Source organism: Ursus arctos, unplaced genomic scaffold (genome assembly GCF_023065955.2).
Source record: "Ursus arctos isolate Adak ecotype North America unplaced genomic scaffold, UrsArc2.0 scaffold_22, whole genome shotgun sequence".
Lineage (NCBI taxonomy): Eukaryota > Metazoa > Chordata > Mammalia > Carnivora > Ursidae > Ursus > Ursus arctos.
In genome coordinates, this window is record NW_026622897.1 from 5,306,476 (window position 1) to 5,325,909 (window position 19,434).

General features: G+C 37.0%; 1 protein-coding gene across 5 annotated transcripts in view; it reads right to left on the reverse strand.

The window, feature by feature from the left end:
• LOC113260099 (protein NPAT) overlaps positions 1-19,434 on the reverse strand; it is a 51,137-nt gene that overhangs the window by 29,793 nt on the left and 1,910 nt on the right. For 4 of the 5 annotated variants that reach the window (XM_026505823.4, XM_048217210.2, XM_044386694.3 and 1 more), the window contains exon 2: positions 4,141-4,259. In XM_026505823.4, coding sequence (XP_026361608.2) covers positions 4,141-4,259 — 119 coding nt within the window. Of the gene's footprint in view, positions 1-4,140; positions 4,260-5,798; positions 5,928-19,434 lie in introns of those variants that run through there. The other variant, XM_044386695.3, reaches the window with a different exon arrangement.

Genomic DNA, 19,434 nt, shown 5'->3' on the forward strand with positions numbered 1-19,434 from the left:
GGATTCCTGTCTCACATCGAGGTCTTTCATCCATTTGGAGTTTATCTTTGTGTATGGTGTGAGAGAGTGGTCAAGTTTCATTCTTTTGCATGTAATTGTCCAATTTTCCCAGCACCATTTATTGAAGAGACTGTCTTTTTTTCCACTGGATGTTTTTTCTTGCTTTATCAAAGATTAGTTGCCCAAAGAGCCGAGGGTCCATTTCTGGGTTCCCTATTCTGTTCCATTGGTCTGTGTGTGTGTTTTTGTGCCAGTACTATGCTGTCTTTGTGATCACAGCTTTGTAGTACAGCTTGAAATCCGGCATTGTGATGCCCTCAGCTTTGTTTTTCCTTTTCAACAGTTCCTTGGCGATTCGGGGCCTTTTCTGGATCCACACAAATTTAAGGACTATTTGTTCCAGTTCTTTGAAAAATGCCATTGGTGTTTTGATCGGGATAGCACTGAAAGTGTAGATTGCTCTGGGTAGCATAGACATTTTAATTATGTTAATTCTTCCGATCCATGAGCATGGAATACTTTTCCATCTTTTCGTGTCTTCCTCAATGTCTTTCAAGAGTGATTTATAGTTTCTAGAATATAGATCCTTTACATCTCTGGTTAATTCCAAGGTAACGTATGGTGTTTGGTGCTATTGTTAATGGGATGGATTCCCTAATTTCTCTTTCTTCAGTCTCATTATTCGTGTATAGAAATGTAACTGATTTCTGAGCATTGATTTTGTATCCCGCCACATTACTGAATTGCTCTATAACTTCTAATAGTTTGGGCGTGGATTCTTTTGGGTTTTCTATATAGAGTATCATGTCATCTGCAAAGAGAGACATTTTGATTTCTTCTTTGCCGATTTGGATACCTTTTATCCCTTTTTGTTGTCTGATCGCTGTTGCAAGGACTTCTAGTACTATGCTGAATAACAGTGGCGAGAGTGGGCATCCTTCTCGTGTTCCTGATCTTAAGGGAAAGGCTTCCAGCTTTTCCCCATTGAGAATGATATTTGCTGTAGGCTTTTCATAGATGGTTTTTATGAGATTGAGGAATGTACCCTCTATCCCTACACTCTGAAGGGTTTTAATCGGGAAAGGATGCTGTATTTTGTCAAATGCTTTTTCTGCATTGAGAGAATCGTATGATTTTTGAATTTTTCTTTCTGGATAAAATCTAAGACACTGATAGATTTGTGAATGTTGAACCACCCTTGCATCCCAGGGATGAATCCCACTTGGTCATGATGGATAATCCTTTTAATGTACTGTTGGATTCTATTAGCCAGGATCTTGTTGAGGATTTTGGCGTCCATATTCATTAGGGAAATCGGTCTGTAATTCTTTTTGATGGGGTCTTTGCCTGGTTTGGGGATCAAGGTAATACTGGCCTCATAGAATGAGTTTGGTAGCTTTCCTTCTGTTTCTATTTTTTTGAAATAGCTTTAGGAGAATAGGTATTATTTCCTCTTTGAATGTTTGGTAGAATTCCCCAGGAAAACCATCCAGGCCTGGGGTTTTGTTTTTTGGAAGGTTGTTTATCACTGACTTAATCTCTTCATAATTAATTGGCCTGTTTAAAAAATCAATTTCTTCCTGTTTCAGTCTTGGTAGTTTATAGGTTTCCAGGAAGGCAACCATCTCTTCCAGATTGCTTACTTTATTGGCATAAAGCTGTTGATAAAAGTTTCTAATAATCCTTCCAATTTCATTGGTGTTGGCTGTGACCTCTCCTTTTTCACTCATAATTTTATTAATTTGGGTCCTTTCTCTATTCTTTTGGATAAGTCTTGCCAGTGGTCTGTCAATTTTATTGATTCTCTCAAAGAACCAGTTTCTAGTTCTGTTGATCTGCTCCACTGTACTCCTGGTTTCTAATTCATTGATTTCTGCTCTAATCTTGGTCAACTGCTTCCTTGTGCGTGGATTAGGTGTGTCCCTCTGTTGCTGTTCCAGCTTCTTGAGGTGAGAATATAAAAACTGCATTTTAGATTTTCTATTCTATTGAGTGAGGCTTGGATGGCTATGTATTTCCCCCTTAGGACTGCCTTTGCAGTATCCCATAGGTTTTGGACTGTTGTGTTTTCATTCTTGTTGGTCTTCATAAATTGTTTAAATTGATTTTTGATTTCCTGGTTTATCGAATCATTCCTGAGCAGGATGGTTCTTAGTCTCCAAGTGTTTGAGTTTCTTCCCAATTTTTACTTGTGGTTGAGTTCCAATTTCAAAGCGTTGTGGTCTGAGAATATGCAGGGAATAATTTCAGTCTTTTGGTATCGGTTGAAACCTGTTTTGTGTCCCAGAACATGGTCTATTCTTGAGAATGTTCCATGGGCATTAGAATAGAATGAGTATTCCTTGGTTCTGGGGTGTAGTGTTCTATATATATCTATGAGGGCCAACTTGTCGAGTATGGCATTCAAGGCTCATGGGGCGCCTGGGTGGCATAGCGGTTAAAGCGTCTGCCTTCGGCTCAGGGCATGATCCCAGCGTTATGGGATCGAGCCCCACATCAGGCTCCTCTGCTATGAGCCTGCTTCTTCCTCTCCCACTCCCCTGCTATGTTCCCTCTCTCGCTGGCTGTCTCTATCTCTGTCGAATAAATAAATAAAATCTTAAAAAAAAAAAAAAAAAGGCCCTTGTTTCTTTGATTTTTTGCATGGGTGTTCTGTCTATTTCTGATAGTGGAGTGTTGAGGTCCCCTACTATTAACGTATTTTTATCTATGTCTCTTTATTCCGGTTAAGAGTTGGCTTGTGTATCTTGCTGCTCCCCTGTTGGGGGCATATATATTTATAATTGTCATATCCACTTGTTGAATACTTCCTTTAAGAGTAATATAGTGCCCTTCTGTGTCTCTAACTATAGTCTTCAGTTTAAAATCCAATCTGTCTGATATGAGAATTGCTACCCCAGCTTTCTTTTGAGGTCCACTGGCATGAAAGATGGTACTCCATCCCTTTACTTTCAGTCTGAATGTATCTTTGGGTTCAAAATGAGTCTCTTGTAGACAGCAAATGGATGGGTCATGTCTTTTTATCCAATCTGCAACGCTGTTGCATATTATGGGAGCATTTAAGCCATTCACATTGAGACTGAATACTGAGAGATATGATTTCAATGATGCCATGTTGCCAGTAAAGTCTTTGTTTGTATTGGTTGTGACTTTCTGTTCTATATCATTCTTGGGGCCTTTTATGGTTCCTGGTGAGGGCCAACTTCCTGGCTTTTAGACATCTCCCTTCTTGCTGTGTGCTCACATAGCATCCCCTCTGCGCCTCTTCAAGGAGAAAGGTATCGCTCTTCCACCTCTTGTAAAGGCAAAAATCACACCACAAGGGGCCCAACATCGTAACCTAATCTAAACCTAATTAATTCCCAAAGGCCCCACCTCTAAATACCATCACACTGGTGGTTAGGGTTTCAACCTATGAATTTTGGAGGGACACAAATATTTAGTCCATATCAGGCAGAAAACAAGTCAGCCCCAAGACAAGTAGTAGTGGAACTAATTAGAAATGAGAGTGTCAGGGAGCCTGGGGGGCTCAATCAGTTAGGTGTCTGCCTTTGGCTCAGATCAAAATCCCGGGGTCCTACGATTGAGCCCCGCACTGGGCTCTCTGCTCAGCAGGGAGCCTGCTTCTCCCTCTCCTGCTCCCCCTGCTTGTGATGTCTCTGTCAAATGAATAAATGAAATCTTAAAAAAAAAAAAAAAGAGAATATGATTTTTTTAAAAAAAAGATTGTATTTATTCATTTGCCAGAGAGAGAAATAGAGAGTGAGGGAGGGTGCACACCAGAGAGCACAGTGGGGGGGAATGGCAGAGGAAGAAGCAGGCTCCCCACTGAGCAGGGAGCCCGATGCAGGGCTTGATACCAGGACCCGGGATCATGACTTGAGCCGAAGGCAGATGCTTAACTGACTGAGCTGCCTAGAGTGTCATTTTGAAACTGATTCTTAGAAGCAAAGTTGCCAGCTTTGGCATAAGAGTGTGAAAAGAAGAGCTGGCCTTCTTCAGCTCTTTCCAGTCATGTATGAATACTATCACATGTCTACCAATTTTGATATTGCTAATGACCTGATGTTAAGACTGCTGTTCGTGGTCTTTTATGTTGGTCAATGAGGAAATACTTCCCTTAGGGAACAGATCACTCACCAGTAAGCAGGCTGGGATAAAACCTTCATCTGTACAATGTTCTGCATATTCTTTTAAATTTGAACTTTCCAAAATAAAAGTCTGGCAGGTAGAAGTGAGATTTTCCTGTTGTAAGTAACCTAAATGAAAAACAGAAGGTTAGGTAATTCCAGTAACTTTTGTACTTTTGCCAAAATGGTGTAGAAATGCAGTTTCATATCACAAATGGAACCTCAGGTGGAATGTGCTGGGTTTCTGCAGCCTTGCCCAGAACCACTAGTTTATGCTGCAGTACAAAGTAGCCTTCACAGAATACATGGCTGTTTGATGGAAAAAACTAGCTAAACTAAAAACATATGGTATTTGATCAAGTACAATTAATGCACAGTAATGCTTACAAGCGAATCTTAAAGTAATGATACGTAACAGGAGAACTAATAAAGAAATGATCAATGTTCTTCTACTCCATAACCTCCATGCTGACCAGGCTGGCAGAGGGTTATAAAAGTAACTTACTGGATTATCAAAAAATTACATTCTCCCAATGTTACTATTTACTTGTACATTTCACTTATTTGCCTAATGGTTTAAGAGAAAAATGAACAAAAGACGTGCTTTGAAGGAAAGGAAAGAAAGAATCAAAACACTTTAAACGGCTTGAGCATTTTTATCTAACTGACATTTATGGAACAATCTTATTTATTAGTGCTTGGTACTTGCACACATATGAACACTTCATTTGTCTTGACTAGCCGCCTATCCTTGTTCTTTTGTTTCTTATCATTATTGGGGTTTACCTAAACCCACCATTAAAAATAGTAGTATAGCACAGAAAGAACATTGGATAGGATATCAGGAGACCAGGTACTTATTCCATTCGGTTAAAATAAGCATTGTGAATTTGGAGGGAAAAAAAAAAATCACATCTTCCAGGACTAAGGTGCTTCATCAACTCCCTTGTGTAAAGCCCTTCAAGCACTTCCCATAGTACTCAGTTTAAACTTCTAAATTCTGAGCAGCTTCAGCTGGAATGACAATGTAAGGACCTCCAAAAATCCTCTCCTACATAAAAGCAATTAGAACACTGGCAAAAATTATTTAAAAAAGAAAAACTTCTATAGAACTCAGAAAGTAATCGAAGTCTTGGGAGCATTTATTTAAGAATAGAAGAATGTCAGTAATAATGAACACTGTGGCATTTTAACTTGCTCTATTCTCATGCTCATCTCCCCAGATGAGTCGTATACTTGTTTTAACTGTGATTGCGGGCTGTTGATTTTCAAACAGCCTAGCAGCCAATGGAGGGGTCGGATAGGGCTGGAATTTTTCCAAAGACTCATTCCCATTCCCAGAAACTGTCATAATTTGATCTGTGTGAAAATTACCTGGAAACCTCCACTTGCACAGCTTGTCTTTGAACTGAATCAGAATTTACCAAGGGCAAAGAAACTTCTCCTTTAAGACTTTTGTTTAAAACTATCAGCAGGAATTGCTTAACACTATAGCGAGGAAGAGCGGCACAAACAAGCTAAACAAACAAACAAAAAATACACAAACACACACACAAAAGCTGGGGTATGAGCAGCTAGGATATACTCATGGGATATCAGAAGGACATGTGCAAGTGTAGGGCAGTGCATATACTCAGAAGAGATCTGACAAGGCCCCTAATCCCTCACCTCTGGCTGACCAATAAGGCTCTGAGTAAGCAGGAAGTAAAGGCTAAGGCAGAGTTGCTAACTGCTTAGCTGAATGTTGAAGCACGCTCCAACATACACACAGCCCCTTGGCAAACAATGGGAGACTTATGGACTCCTAGCATTGGGGGGGGGGGGGAGAGAAAAAAGAAAGAAAAAAAAAAATCAATGTCCAATCACAGAATATAAACTCAAAGAATATAGATTTTACAGATTTAGTTCAGGTAGCAGTTCACAGCAACTGCTGAAAGAACAGTCATAACAAAGATGAGGGAGGCTGGAGAATCTGATTACAAGAGTTGTCATGTTTTATTATTTAAAATGTCTAATTCCAAGCAAAAAATTATGAGACATGCAGAGAAATAAGAAAGTATGTTTCATATACAAGGTGCAAATAAAAGCAGTCAGTAGAAATCATCAGTAAGGAAGCCAAGAATTAAAACTTTAAAAAAATCAGCTACTTCATTTTTTGAAGATTCATTTGAGAGAAAAGGAGAGAAAGAGGAAGAAAAAGAGACAAAGAAAGAGAAAAAAAGGAGGAGCAAGCGTGAGCATAGAGGGGAGGGGCAGAAGGAGAAGGAGGGAGAAACTCAGCAGACTCTGCACTGAGTACGGAGGCTGATGCAGGGCTCAATCTCATGACTCTGAGATCACGACCTGAGGCGAAACCAAGAGTTAGATGCTTAACCGACTGCCTCACCTGGGCATCCCCAAAATCAGCTGTTTTAAATAAGTTCGGAGCACTAAAGAAAACTCCTGAATACCTAAAAAAAATTATGAGAGCAATGTTTCATCAAAAAGAAATAAAAATAAATTACACAAAAAACCAAATTCTAGAGTTGAAAAGTATAACAATTAAATGAAAAATTCCCTTGAGCAGGACTCAACAGCAGATGTGAGGCAGCAGATGAAAGAATTAGTAAACCTGAACACAGATCAAATGAGATTATCCAGCATAAGGAACAAAAAAAAGTATCACAAAAAGTTAAGTCTTTGAGACCTGTGGAACACCTGAACATCCAAAATTTTAGAAAACACATTATTCTTCCAGGAAGCTCAATAAATTCTAAGTAGGATACACTGAAAGATCCATACCTAGACACCTCATAATCAAACTGTCAAAAGACAAAGACAATTTGGAAAGCAGAGAGAAACAGTTCATCACATCACAAGGGATCCTCAGTAAGATTAACAGTTTTTTCTCATTAGAAATCATGGAGGCCACGAGCAGGGAGATGAGGCAGAGTGCTAACAACAACAACAACAACAAGTCAACCAAGACCAGAAAAACCCCTTCAAAAGGAGACATTAAGCTATCCCGAGATTAAAAATACAAAATGAAACAAAAACCAGAGACATTGTTGCTAGGAGACTTGCCCTTTAAGATATATTAAAGGGAGTCCTTTAGGCTAAAATTAAAGGACACTAAACAGTGAAACAAATACATGTTTTAAAAAAAACACTAATAAAGGTAACTGTACAGGTAACCACAAAACAGTATAATTTACTTTGTAACTCCCCTCTGCTTTAAATGACAACTGTAGGGGCGCCTGGGTGGCACAGCGGTTGAGCGTCTGCCTTCGGCTCAGGGCGTGATCCCAGCGTTATGGGATCGAGCCCCACATCAGGCTCCTCTGCTCTGAGCCTGCTTCTTCCTCTCCCACTCCCCCTGCTTGTGTTCCCTCTCTCGCTGGCTGTCTCTATCTCTGTCAAATAAAGAAATTAAAAAAAATCTTAAAAAAAAATGACAACTGTATATAGTAGTAAGTATAAATCTGGGTTGGTGACATATAATGATGAAGATGTAATTTATATGACCTTAAAAGCAAAAAGAAGGGGGAAGAGGATGGAGTTATGCAGGAGCAAAGTTTTTATATACTATTTAAATTAAGTTGGTATTAATCCAAACAAGACTGTTTTAAGTTATCTGTAACCTCCAAGCAATCACTAAGAAAATAACTCAAAAATAAAAAATATAAAGGAAACATCAGTGGGGTGGGGCGCCTGGGCGGCTCAGTTGGTTAAGTGTTCCACTCTTGTTTTTGACTTAGGTCATGATCTTGGGAGCCTGGGACAGAGCTCCACACAGGGCTCTGCGCTCAGCAGGGAGTCTGCTTGAGGAGTCTGTCTCTCTCCCTCTCTCTCCCTCCCTGCTCACATGCACATGGCTCTCTAAAATAAAAATTAAGAAAAAAAAATAAGGAAACAGAATTAAAATGGTAAATTGGAAATATTTAACATAAAAAAGGCAGTAATAGAATAACAGGACAAGTAAATATAACATATATATAGACTACAGGTAACAGAATAGCAGGCAAAACCCTCACTTTATCAGTAATTACATTAAGTGATAATGGATTAAACAAAAAGGAACAGAATGAATAAAAAATATGATCCAACTACATGCTCTTGACAACACACACACTTTACATTCAAACACACAAATAGGTTGAAATTAAAGGGATGGGAAAAGATATACCACTCATACAGTAACTAAGAGCTGAAGAGGCTACCCCAGTATTAGACAAATTAAGACAAATATTGTTAGTAGAGACAAAGATAATGATAAAATATTCAGTCAATCAAAAAGATAACAATTACACGCATATATGCATGTAATAACCAAGGCCCCAAAAAACATGAAGCTGAAACTAACAGAAGTGGAACAAGAACTAGACAATTCAACAATGAAAGTTACAGACTTCAACACTCTATTTTCAATAATGAACAGACTAGAGAGCTCAATAAGGAAAGAGAAGGCTTGAACACTATAAACCAGTTAGAGCTAACAGACATTTCTAGTGTACTCCACCCAACAATAGCAGAATACACATTGTTCTCAGTCCATGTGAACATCCTCCAGGATAAACCACACATTAGGACATAAAAAGTCTCAATAAATTAAAAAAGACAAATTATATAGAGTATGCTCTCTGACCATAGGAGACTAAAATTAGAAGTCAATAAGAAACTCACAAATATGTGTAAATTAAACACTCTCCTAAATAATCAAAGGGTCAAAGAAGAAAACACAAGGAAAGCTGAAAATATTTTGAGATAAACAAAAGCAAAATGCAACATACTAAAACTTATGGGATGCAGTTAAACAAGTGCTTAGTGGTATATTTATATCTGTAAATACATTTATTTCAAAGATGAAAGATTTCACACCAATAACCTAGCCTTCCATTTTATAAACTAGAAGAACAAACTAAACCCAAAGAAAGCAGAAGAAAATAAAAGATATCATGATAGAGAAGAAAAATGAAACAGAATTAAAAAAATAGAGAAAAATCCATGAAACAAAAAATTGATTCTCTGAAAAGATCAACAGAAATTGACAAATATTTAGAGAGGCTGACAAAAAAAGAAGACTCAAATTCCTAAATTCAGGAATGAAAGAGGACATTACTATCAATCTTAAATAAATTAGATTATAAAAGGATACTATGAACAGTAGTATACCAACAATTTAGAGAGCCCAGGTGAAACAAATACTTCTTAGACATTAACTAAAATGACTCAAGAATATACAGAAAATCTGTATACACCTAAAAGAAGTAGAGATTCAACTGTAATAAATACTCTTTTCATAAAGGTGGCCTAGGATTAAATGGCCTTACTGGTGAATTCTATCAAACACTGAAAGAAGTTTCACCAACTCTTTAAAAAAAAAAAATAAAAAATAAGAGAGAGAAGCCTTCCCATTTCAATCGCTGATACTAGAAATAGTCTGATTCTAAAACCAAAGACATCACAACTACAAACGAATATCCCTTATGAAAAAGCAGATGTAACAATTCTCAACAAAATACTAGCAAACCAGATTCATTAACATTTGAACACGACTATACATGAACATGACCAAGAGCAATTGTGCCAGAAATGCAAGACTGGTTCAATAAAACAAAATAAATCAATGTAATACACTCTATTCACAAAGTAAAGTCGGCCCAATACATTATATTAATAGAATAAAGGTAAAACCGTGTTATCATCTCAACAGATGTAGAAAAACCATTTGACAAAATCCAACACCTTTTCATGATAAAAATATAGGAATATAAGGGAATTTCTTCAACCTGATAAAGGCATTTATGAAAATCCCACAGCTAACATAATACTCAAAGGTTAAAGAGTCAAAGCTTTGCCCATAAGAGCAGGCACAAGACCATGCCTGCTCTTGCCATTTCTATGCAACCCTGTACTAGAAGTTCTAGTCTGGACAATTAGGAAAGAAGCTAAAGTAAAAAGCATCCACAGTGGAAAGGAAAAAAAATCAAATGTCCTCATTTGCAGATGACATGATGACCTAAATAGAAAATTCTAAGGAATCCATGTACAGAAAGAAAACTATTAAAGTCAATAAATGACTTCAGTAAGGCTTCAGGATACAAGATGAATATACAAAAATCAGCTGCATTTCTATATACTTGCAATGAACCAAAAATGAAATTTAAAAAACCGATTTCATTTAATAATAGCATCAAAAAAGAAAATACCTAGGAATAAGTTTAACAAAGGAAGTGTATGATCTTGCTAAAAACTAGAAATATTACTGAAAGATATTAAAGACTAAATAAATGGACGGATCTCTCTTGTTTATGGATTAGAAGAGTTAATGTTATTCAGATGTCAATACTCTTAGATTCAACACAATCCGTATCAAAATCTTAGTTGCCTTTTGTGCAGAAATTAACAAACTGATCTTAACATCCACAGGGAAATACAAGGGACCCAGAGTAGTTAAAACAATCTTGAAAATGAAATAGTTGGTACACTTACACCTACCCACTTCAAAACATACTACAAAGAAATAGTAATCAAGGTAATGTAGTGCTAGAATAGGGATAAACATACAGATCAATGGGACAGAATTAACATTCCAGATATTTATAGGTCGATTAATTTTCAAAAATAGTGCCAAGTCAGCTCAGTGGCAGAAATAGTAGTCTTTTCAACAACTGGTGCTGGGAGAACTGATACCCACATGCGAAACAATGAAGTTACATCACATACCAAATATAAAAATTAACTAAAAATAGATCAAAGATGTAAATGTAAGAGTGAAGACTGTAAAAGTCATAGAAAAAACACAGGTATAAATCTTTTTGATGTAGGATTAGGTAATGGATTCTCAGGACATCTAAAGAACAAGCAACCAATGAAAAATTAGATAAACTGAACTTCATCAAAATTAAAAACATTTGTGCTTCTAAGGATACTATGAAGGAAGTGAAAAGATGATGGACAGGGGCACCTGGGTGGCTTAGTTGGTTAGGTGTCCGCCTTCGGCTCAGGTCCTAGGATGGCCAGTATCACGCTCCCTCCTCGTTGGGGAGCCTGCTTCTCCCTCTCCTCCCTGCTCATGCTCTCTGTCCCTATCTCTGTCGCTATCTTCATCTCTCTCTTTCTCTCTCAAATAAATAAAATCTTCAAAAAAAGAAGATGGACAAAATGGAAGAGAATATTTGCAAGTCATCTATCTGATAATGAACTAGAATCCAGAATATGTAAAGAACCACTAAGCACATGAGAAAAGGCTCAACTTCATTAGTAAATAGGAAAATATAAAATCAAAACCACAAGGAGATACATCAATTCATACACACTAGGATAGCTAGAATTAAGAAAGATAGTACTGGCAAAGATCTGATGAAATTGGCCATCTCATACATTGTTGGTAGGAATGTAAAATGATGCAGAATCACTGAAAAATCACTTGGGAAGTTCTCAGAAATATTAGACATAGAATTACCACATGACCAAGTGATTCTACTCTTAGGTATGTACCTAAGAGAATTGAAACAGTATGTCCAAACAAGACTTGGACATGAATGTTCATAGCATTTTTCTTAATAGCCAAAAAGTGGAAACAACCCAAATGTCCATCAATGAACAGACAAAATGTGGAATATCCATAGTGGGAAATTATTCAGCCACGAAAAGGAAGTAACTACTTGAACTTGCTACAACATGAATGAATCTTGAAAACAAAGTCCTAGAAGTCAGATATCAAAGGCCACAAATTGTAGAATTCCATTTACAAGAAAGGTCCAGAAAAAGGAAATCCATAAAAACAAAAAATAAATTAGTGGTTGCCAGAGTTTGGGCAAAGGGGCCAAATGGGAGTGACTATTAACAGGTCTGGCGTTTCTTTTGAGGATGATGGAAATGTTCTGGAATTAACATTGTGGTGATGGTTGCAAAACATTGTGAATATACTGAATATTGTGAATATGCTGAAAACCACTGAATTTTACATGTTGTGGGATGTGAATTGTACCTCAATGAAAAAAATGTAATCCTAATTTCTTAACATGTTATATGAAGTGCTACTTGTTTTGCATCCTAATTTCTTCTTTAGCCTTATATCATGTCATTCTATCTCTCCCAGACTAACTGGTCTTTCAGTTCTGCAAATTTGCAAATGCTCTGATATCAAGACCACTGTATACTCCATTCCTGCTGCCTCCCAGCTTATCTTCTTGGCCCAGCGAATTCCAACTCATTCTTCAAGGTCTACGGTTAACTACCACTTCTTCAGAGACTCTTTTTTTGAATCCTCTCAGTATGTGCCATACTCCTCTTATCAGATACTAGATTCCCTTATGCCTACCTTTGTAGTAGACTTACCTCAGGGCCGGTATAATACTCAAGTATTTAACTACTAAAGCAATTATTTAGGTCTCTTCTGTCTTTAAAATTATAATTCTACTCTTTCCACCTGGAACTGTATCTTTAACCAGGCCCTCCAAGTCAAAAAGCTAATTAGAGTGCCTATGAAGTCATTATATATGAAGATTATAAAAGGAAAAGGCAAGAAAATTGTCATCCCATTTTAGGAAATGCCCTAGCTGGGATCTGGAAACCAACTCACCACTTTCTACTTATAGTTGATGAATCAGTTTTCCAACAGCTTGCTAACTAATGCTAGAGAGAAACAAAGAAATATACAAATAAAACCCCAAAGACATTGTCCTTTGGAGTAGGGGAAGACATTTAGAAACCAAAATATATCTTTTATCTCATATACTAGTACTTCAGTATCTCCATCATTGAAGATGTAAAATCATCTCAAATATGAGATTAGATCAAAGATAGACTGCTATTTCCCCCCTTTATTTTTTACAAATAGCCAATATAAACCCTTATCATTCTATAGCCAGCTAAAAAGAAATCTTTTTCATGATGGTTTGCTTTTTAACAGTTACATTATTTGGAATAAGTCAGCTGCTACTAGGATTTCACGATTATAGAAATCTAAAATGTATATGAACCACTGGAGTCACTTTGGAAGCAGGGCAGCTGGAGCTTTTTATATGTCAAAATTTAAACCAAAGATAAACAATTTCTTTTCATGGGAGAGTTTCAAAAGTACTAAGCACCCCAGATGTATTCACAGCCACTTGAGTCTTCTAACAGGTGGTGCTGTGAAATCAAATTTCTAATGTGGATTTGCTTTTCTGTAGACCAAACATTCTCAAAAATAACATAGCAGTAAGGGGATGAAAATTGGTATAGGAGAGGCAAGGGAACAAAGACCACCCTTTTAATGCATAAATCACAGATGTACATACAATTTATGAACAGTGTATTTGTGACATTAAAGTATCATGTGAGAGGTCAGGGGGAAAAAGTCTAAAAATACTCCTTAAGGGTGTAATAGTGAAATAAGGTTGAGAAACCACCCTAGACAGAATGTAGTGACAGAATTAACCTTTCTCAGAAAAAATATGGTAATCAGTGCTAGCTATCCTGGCCAAGGAATTATCACAGATCAGACAGCTTAAGGTTTATCATAAGACATTACACTTTAACATACACTTGAGAAAAGGCTTTGTTAAAGGCTAGATTACTTTTATAAAGTGTTTAAAAATTATAATGCATCTCAAAATAGCAATGTCTAAGATATTTATCTTCTGCTCTTAAAAACATGCCCAACTTTGGGCAATCTAGAGTTCCCATTTTAGATTAGACTTGAATTCTGCTTTACTTTTTAGAAAAATAAAACAAAGAGCTAAAGGTAATAAACCAATAGTGGAGACAAAATGAAATACTAAAAATGATTCAGTAGAATGTAGGGAAAAAAGAGCAAGAAACAAATGGGACAAACAGAAAACAACAGCAAGATAGTAGATTCATTTTTTTAAAACTTTTTAAATTAAGTAAGCCTATGACCAATGAGGGGCCTGAACTCATGACCCCAAGATCAAGAGTCCCATGCTCTAACAACTGAGCCAGCCAGGCACCCTGAGATAGTAGATTTAAACGTAATTTAGCAATCCTACTTCTCAGTTATCTACTCAAATGAAATGAAACATGTCCCCACAAAAACTTGTAAGCAAGATAGCAAACATTTGTAAGTTTAAATAAGTTATATAAAACCCAAATATCCATCAAGTCGTGAATGCATGAATAAAGTATATATATACAATAAAATAAAGCAAAAAAAGGGGGTGGGTGGGATGGATTTCTAGGAAGCTTTCCTTAGAGTAGGGTATGTTAAAAACAGAACAAGTTCCTGAATAAATGGACAAAAGAATAAATGAATGGACAAAAGGAAAATGAACAAATGAATAAAAATCTATGATCAATACTGTCTTTCTTTAGTATTCTTTGGCATTTGAAGGAAAAGCAGTTTACAGCACATACATAACCTCTTGGACCTTGGTTTCTACCATCGTATCATAGAGCAAGCAACTGCTACTTTTCTGGATCCTTGAGAAGATTAAGAAAGAAGTGAATAAAAGATTAAATATCTCTGGTCCATAATCCTAGAAAGTTAGAGTAACGTGTAAAGCTATCATGCATGTGTGCAGGGGTGTGGGTAGTTAAATCCTGGAAATTCAGGCAGAATGGCTTACTTTATTCTGCAGCCTGGTTTCTGTCTGGTAGCAGTGTAATCAGTTTGTAAGAGAGGAGAAAGACTTCAGCATTCTCCACATGATCCATTTTCCCACGGATAGAGTTGATTATGTGCTTGTATAGGCAAATTACACATTTCCCCCAACTCTTATAATGTGAGTTATTAGACGTGACCATAGGATTAAGTTTATACTGAAAGTGTTCCTAGGGAATTTGCTAGTTCCTGTTGGCTTCTACTAAAGTTAACAGAGATTAGTATTAGTATTTGTTATTTCACTGTTTTAAATATTTACAAATGCTTAACTCTTAGATACTTCTGACATTGCAACAGATTTAAACCCCAAGTATAAACATTCCTTTGAAGGCTTTTATTTTATTCTGATAGTAAAAACTATCAAAGGAATAGGATTTAACCTGATTTCTAAATGAGGTATCCTCTAGCAATTGAAATATCTGATGTGGTTATTATTATTTCACTGCAAAGTACACCTTACCCCAGGGAATGTGCTTTAAGAGAAAATTAAAACCTAGCCGCCCACATCAAAGCCTATTAAGTCATTAGGTGGCCCGTCAGTATGCGAGCTTCATTTTCTTGCTAGGCTGCAGGGCCCCAGGAGCCCTCCCAGAGACATTAACAAGTGCCTCTCGCGAGCAGATTTATCGGGCAATCAGAAAATTTAGACCTGAGATGCACCTTGGACTTCCTCAATTTGCAGAAGAGGAAAACTGAGTATGGAAGACATTAAATGGTTTTTCCAGGATCTACAGCTGGTTACATGAAAAGGAAAAAAACCCGAAATCCCCACAACATCCTGAAATCACACAACCCAAGTGGTCCTAATAGTGGGGTGAATTATTCTAGACCAATGTGTTTTGGATGGTGGAATCAGAATATACCATCCAGGCTGATGACTGCTTCAGATGAAAAAAACCCAATTCTTCAGGGGCACCTGGCTGGCTCAATCGGTGGAATGTGAAATTCTTGATCTCAGGATTTTAAGAAGGAGTCCCATGTTGGGTGTAGAAATTAAAAATAAATTCTTAAAAAAAAAAAAAAAAAGCCCACAAATTTTTAAAAAACAAAACGAAAAAAACATGCCCACTTTTGGGCAATCTAGAGTTCCCATTTTATTATTTTTTAAAGATTTATTTATTTGAGAGAGCAAGAGCAAAGTGAGAGGGGCAAAGGGATAGGGGTACACAATCTCCAGCACAGTCCAAGCAGAGCCCCACATGAGGCTTAATTTCAGGACCCTGAGATCATGACCTGGGCCAAAACCAAAAGTCAGATGCTTAACTGACTGCCCCACCCAGGTGCCCCCGTTTTTATTTTTTATTTTATTTATTTTTTAAGTAGGCTCCATGCCCAATGTGGCACCCAATGAGCAGCTTGAATTCACAATCCTAAGATCAAGAGCTGAGCTGGGATCAAGAGTCCGATACTTAACCGACTGAACCACCCAGGTGCCCGAGTTCATATTTTAGATTAGACTTGATGTATTTTGTTTTACTTTTGTCCTACGAGTTCCAAAACAATGCTGTAAAGTAATAATTGAGTACTTCAATATTAACTATCAATATACAGTTAACTACTTATTTGCTTATAAAAATCTTATTTATCATTCTTAAGTACTTGATTGTAATCAATCCTCTATCAGAATAATAGGGGAAGTTTTAGCTATAAATTATTCCAAATATCAAATTTTACAATGAAAATATGAAGCAGGGCGCAATGATCTCTTATTATAATGCAAATAATTACTCTTCAATTAGCATTAGTGATTGTTTCTTTTTACTCCTAAAAACTTCAGAATAAAATAACTATCCTTTGTGTAAACTTACTGACAAAGATGTACAAATGGGTAAGAAAGCATGCCTGAGTTTCCTTTTTTCTTAATATTGTCCTCTGCCTATTGTTGAGTAACAAATTAAATAGACTGAAGGGGAAATACAACTGGAAAAGAGAAGTAAAGATAAAATCCGAACTATATCTAGAGTTTTCAAATTTTAGGAACTGAGATGCCAAGAATCTGCCTTCTCTTCTTCTAATTTATGGAGAGGAAAAACTAAAGAGAATGGAGCCTGATGAAGAAAGCAAGAAATATCAAATCCCCCTACCTGAAAATATCTCCTTTACATATTCTAATAATTTCCCAGGAATTTTTGAATTATTTATTATTTAAAAATGTAAGCAATTCTTGGGAAGACTTACAGTGCCTTATTATTACTAGATCCACAAATAACAAAGTTTCTTTCTATGAAGAAGTTATCTAAACGGACCCAGAAGATACATATGGAAGTAACTAATGCAAAGCAAGGCTGCTAAGACAGTAGGACTTAATTTTACAGGAGAGGGACTTGAGAAAGTATTACCAACTTGGGGAAAATTATGAATGTTGCAAAGAAGAGATGAGTCTTGAAGGATGGTTGGGGAATCCAAAAAAAGCTTGTGAAAAGCATACATGGAGAGCATGTTCAGGGAACGTGCCCAGTTTGGAGAAAGCACAATGTATATGATGGAGAACAGCTGGAGATACAACTGAAAAGACAGAATGGGTAAGGATCCAAAAAAGCTGTAAATGTCATCAATGACATTTTTATGCATAATTAATAGGATATAAACACAATCTGAATAACAGAAAACAGAGTAACAATCTGACTAAATGACAGATATGCAATAAGGAAAAAAAATGTTATGATCAGAGTTGCACTTCTATATATATTTACTAAATTTATAATATCTTAGTGAAATAAAGGTGAATATGATCAGTGGCTCTGTGACCTTTCAGGTGTGTCAATTCTGATTCTGTTTGTCTTCAAATCTCTTCTTCCTCTCTCTCTCTTGCTCTGAGCTGTATGATAGGAAACCTGACCCCACGCAGGCAATGTTTCTTAGGCTCCTTGTCAGCTGGCTTCTGACTGTGCTCAAACAATGGGAAGCACTGGTGGGAGACTGGAGGGCAGTTGGAAGAAGCCATGTTGTTTTCCTCCCATTCCCTCTTTGCCTTAGTAGATTCTCCTCTGTGACTACCGGTCCCTCACCAGAAAAGTCTACCTTCCATCTTCCACAGAGAGGAAAACCCAGCCTCTGGACTGCTTCATTTCTCCTAGTCCACCTGATTATCACAGGGGCTTCCTGCTGTTGCTACCCTCTGAGTTGGCTCACATACGCAGCTTGTCTTCTTAGTTTTTCTATCACCAGTGTAACCAATTCCCTCATTAGATCCCTCCACGTTAAATACGCAGATTGGTTTCAGTCTTCCTGAATGGATTTTGACTCACACAGAAAGAACAAACCTATTTAGAAATCCAAAAAATATTCTCGCCCCTTCATTCATAAGAATGCCCCACCTGACATAAACCTTTAGTTTTGGGGGCTTCCAAGAACTTTCAAGGCCTGTCTTCTTAATCCCGGATCAAGAAAATTGAGGACAAAAGTTAAGTTTCAGTTTGGGAAGATGAAGTTCTACAGGTGGATGATGGTGATGGTTAGAGAGCGATATGAATGTACTTAATGCCACAGAACTGTACACTTAAAAATGGCTAAAATATTGTATATATTTATGTCATGTATATTTCACAAAAATAAGTAAACACAAGCAACAATAAAATATGGTAAATAAGGGAAGCACGTAAGGAGACATTAATAGTTATACCTGTTAGAAAAGTTTTTAAAGAGTGTGGACTTTATTTGGAGAAACTCCAAGTAGTTGGTATGCCTGGAGCACAGGGCAGACATTGAAAAGTTGAGATCAAGCAGGAGAGGCGGGCAGGATCAGTTCCACAGAACACCTTGTACAACATACTGAGAAAACCGAAGTGGTGTCCCAAGGGTAATAAGCAACACTTTGATGTATTTTGGCCTGTAGAATATTTACAGAAATTCCAGCGAGACAACAGCTGGATGTAGCTGAGGAGCAAGGGCTGGTTACATGTAGTGAGGTTCAAGTCAGTATGGTATGTTGAGGAATGAAAGGCAGGCGGGAAGTAGAGTTCATTTTTTGATTTGTAAAAGGGTGACACAGAGCGTTACACAGACTGTGTGATGAGGTCTCAGTAAGGTATTTTCGGGTTTGTGTGTGTGGGAGGGGCACATGCCTGAGCATAAGGAAACCTAATTAAGTAAACTCTAAGGGGAACTACTTCTCTATTCTTAGCATTTAGCAGGGTTTGATACTAAGCACCCAAAGATTTCTTTAAAGAACATTATGAAGAAAAGGAGTCAATAAAAAGAGAGGTGAAGATAGGGAGAGGGTACTGAATGAAGAATCAGGACAAAATAATTGTTACAATTTTAAGCCTCGAAGTTTTGGAATTATAGAACTCTGTGTGCTGATATGAGCTTCAAGACATAATATTAAATAAGAGTAAGAATGTGGGGAGATTTTCTTTTTTTGTATCATGTATTCTTTTGCATAACTTGAAATTTTGGTAACTGCAATTTTTTCTTTTAGAATACGTGTAGTATGAACGCTTCAGGAAGATTTTTTTAACAGTAAATATCAATAGCACAACTATATCAGAAGCCACGACAGAAGTCCCAAAGAAGGCATGGGGGGGGTATATTAAGTATGATTGGTGGCAATTAAAATGGAATATGAATGACAAAGAATTTTTAGTGTAAGAAACAATGAATTTGGAATTTTTATCCATTAAAAAAGTAGAAGTCAAGCAGAGCAGCTGGTTTGTGGAGGATACAATTTGGTGTGAATTATTCCAGTTAGAAAATCATATTGCTCTAAGATCAGTT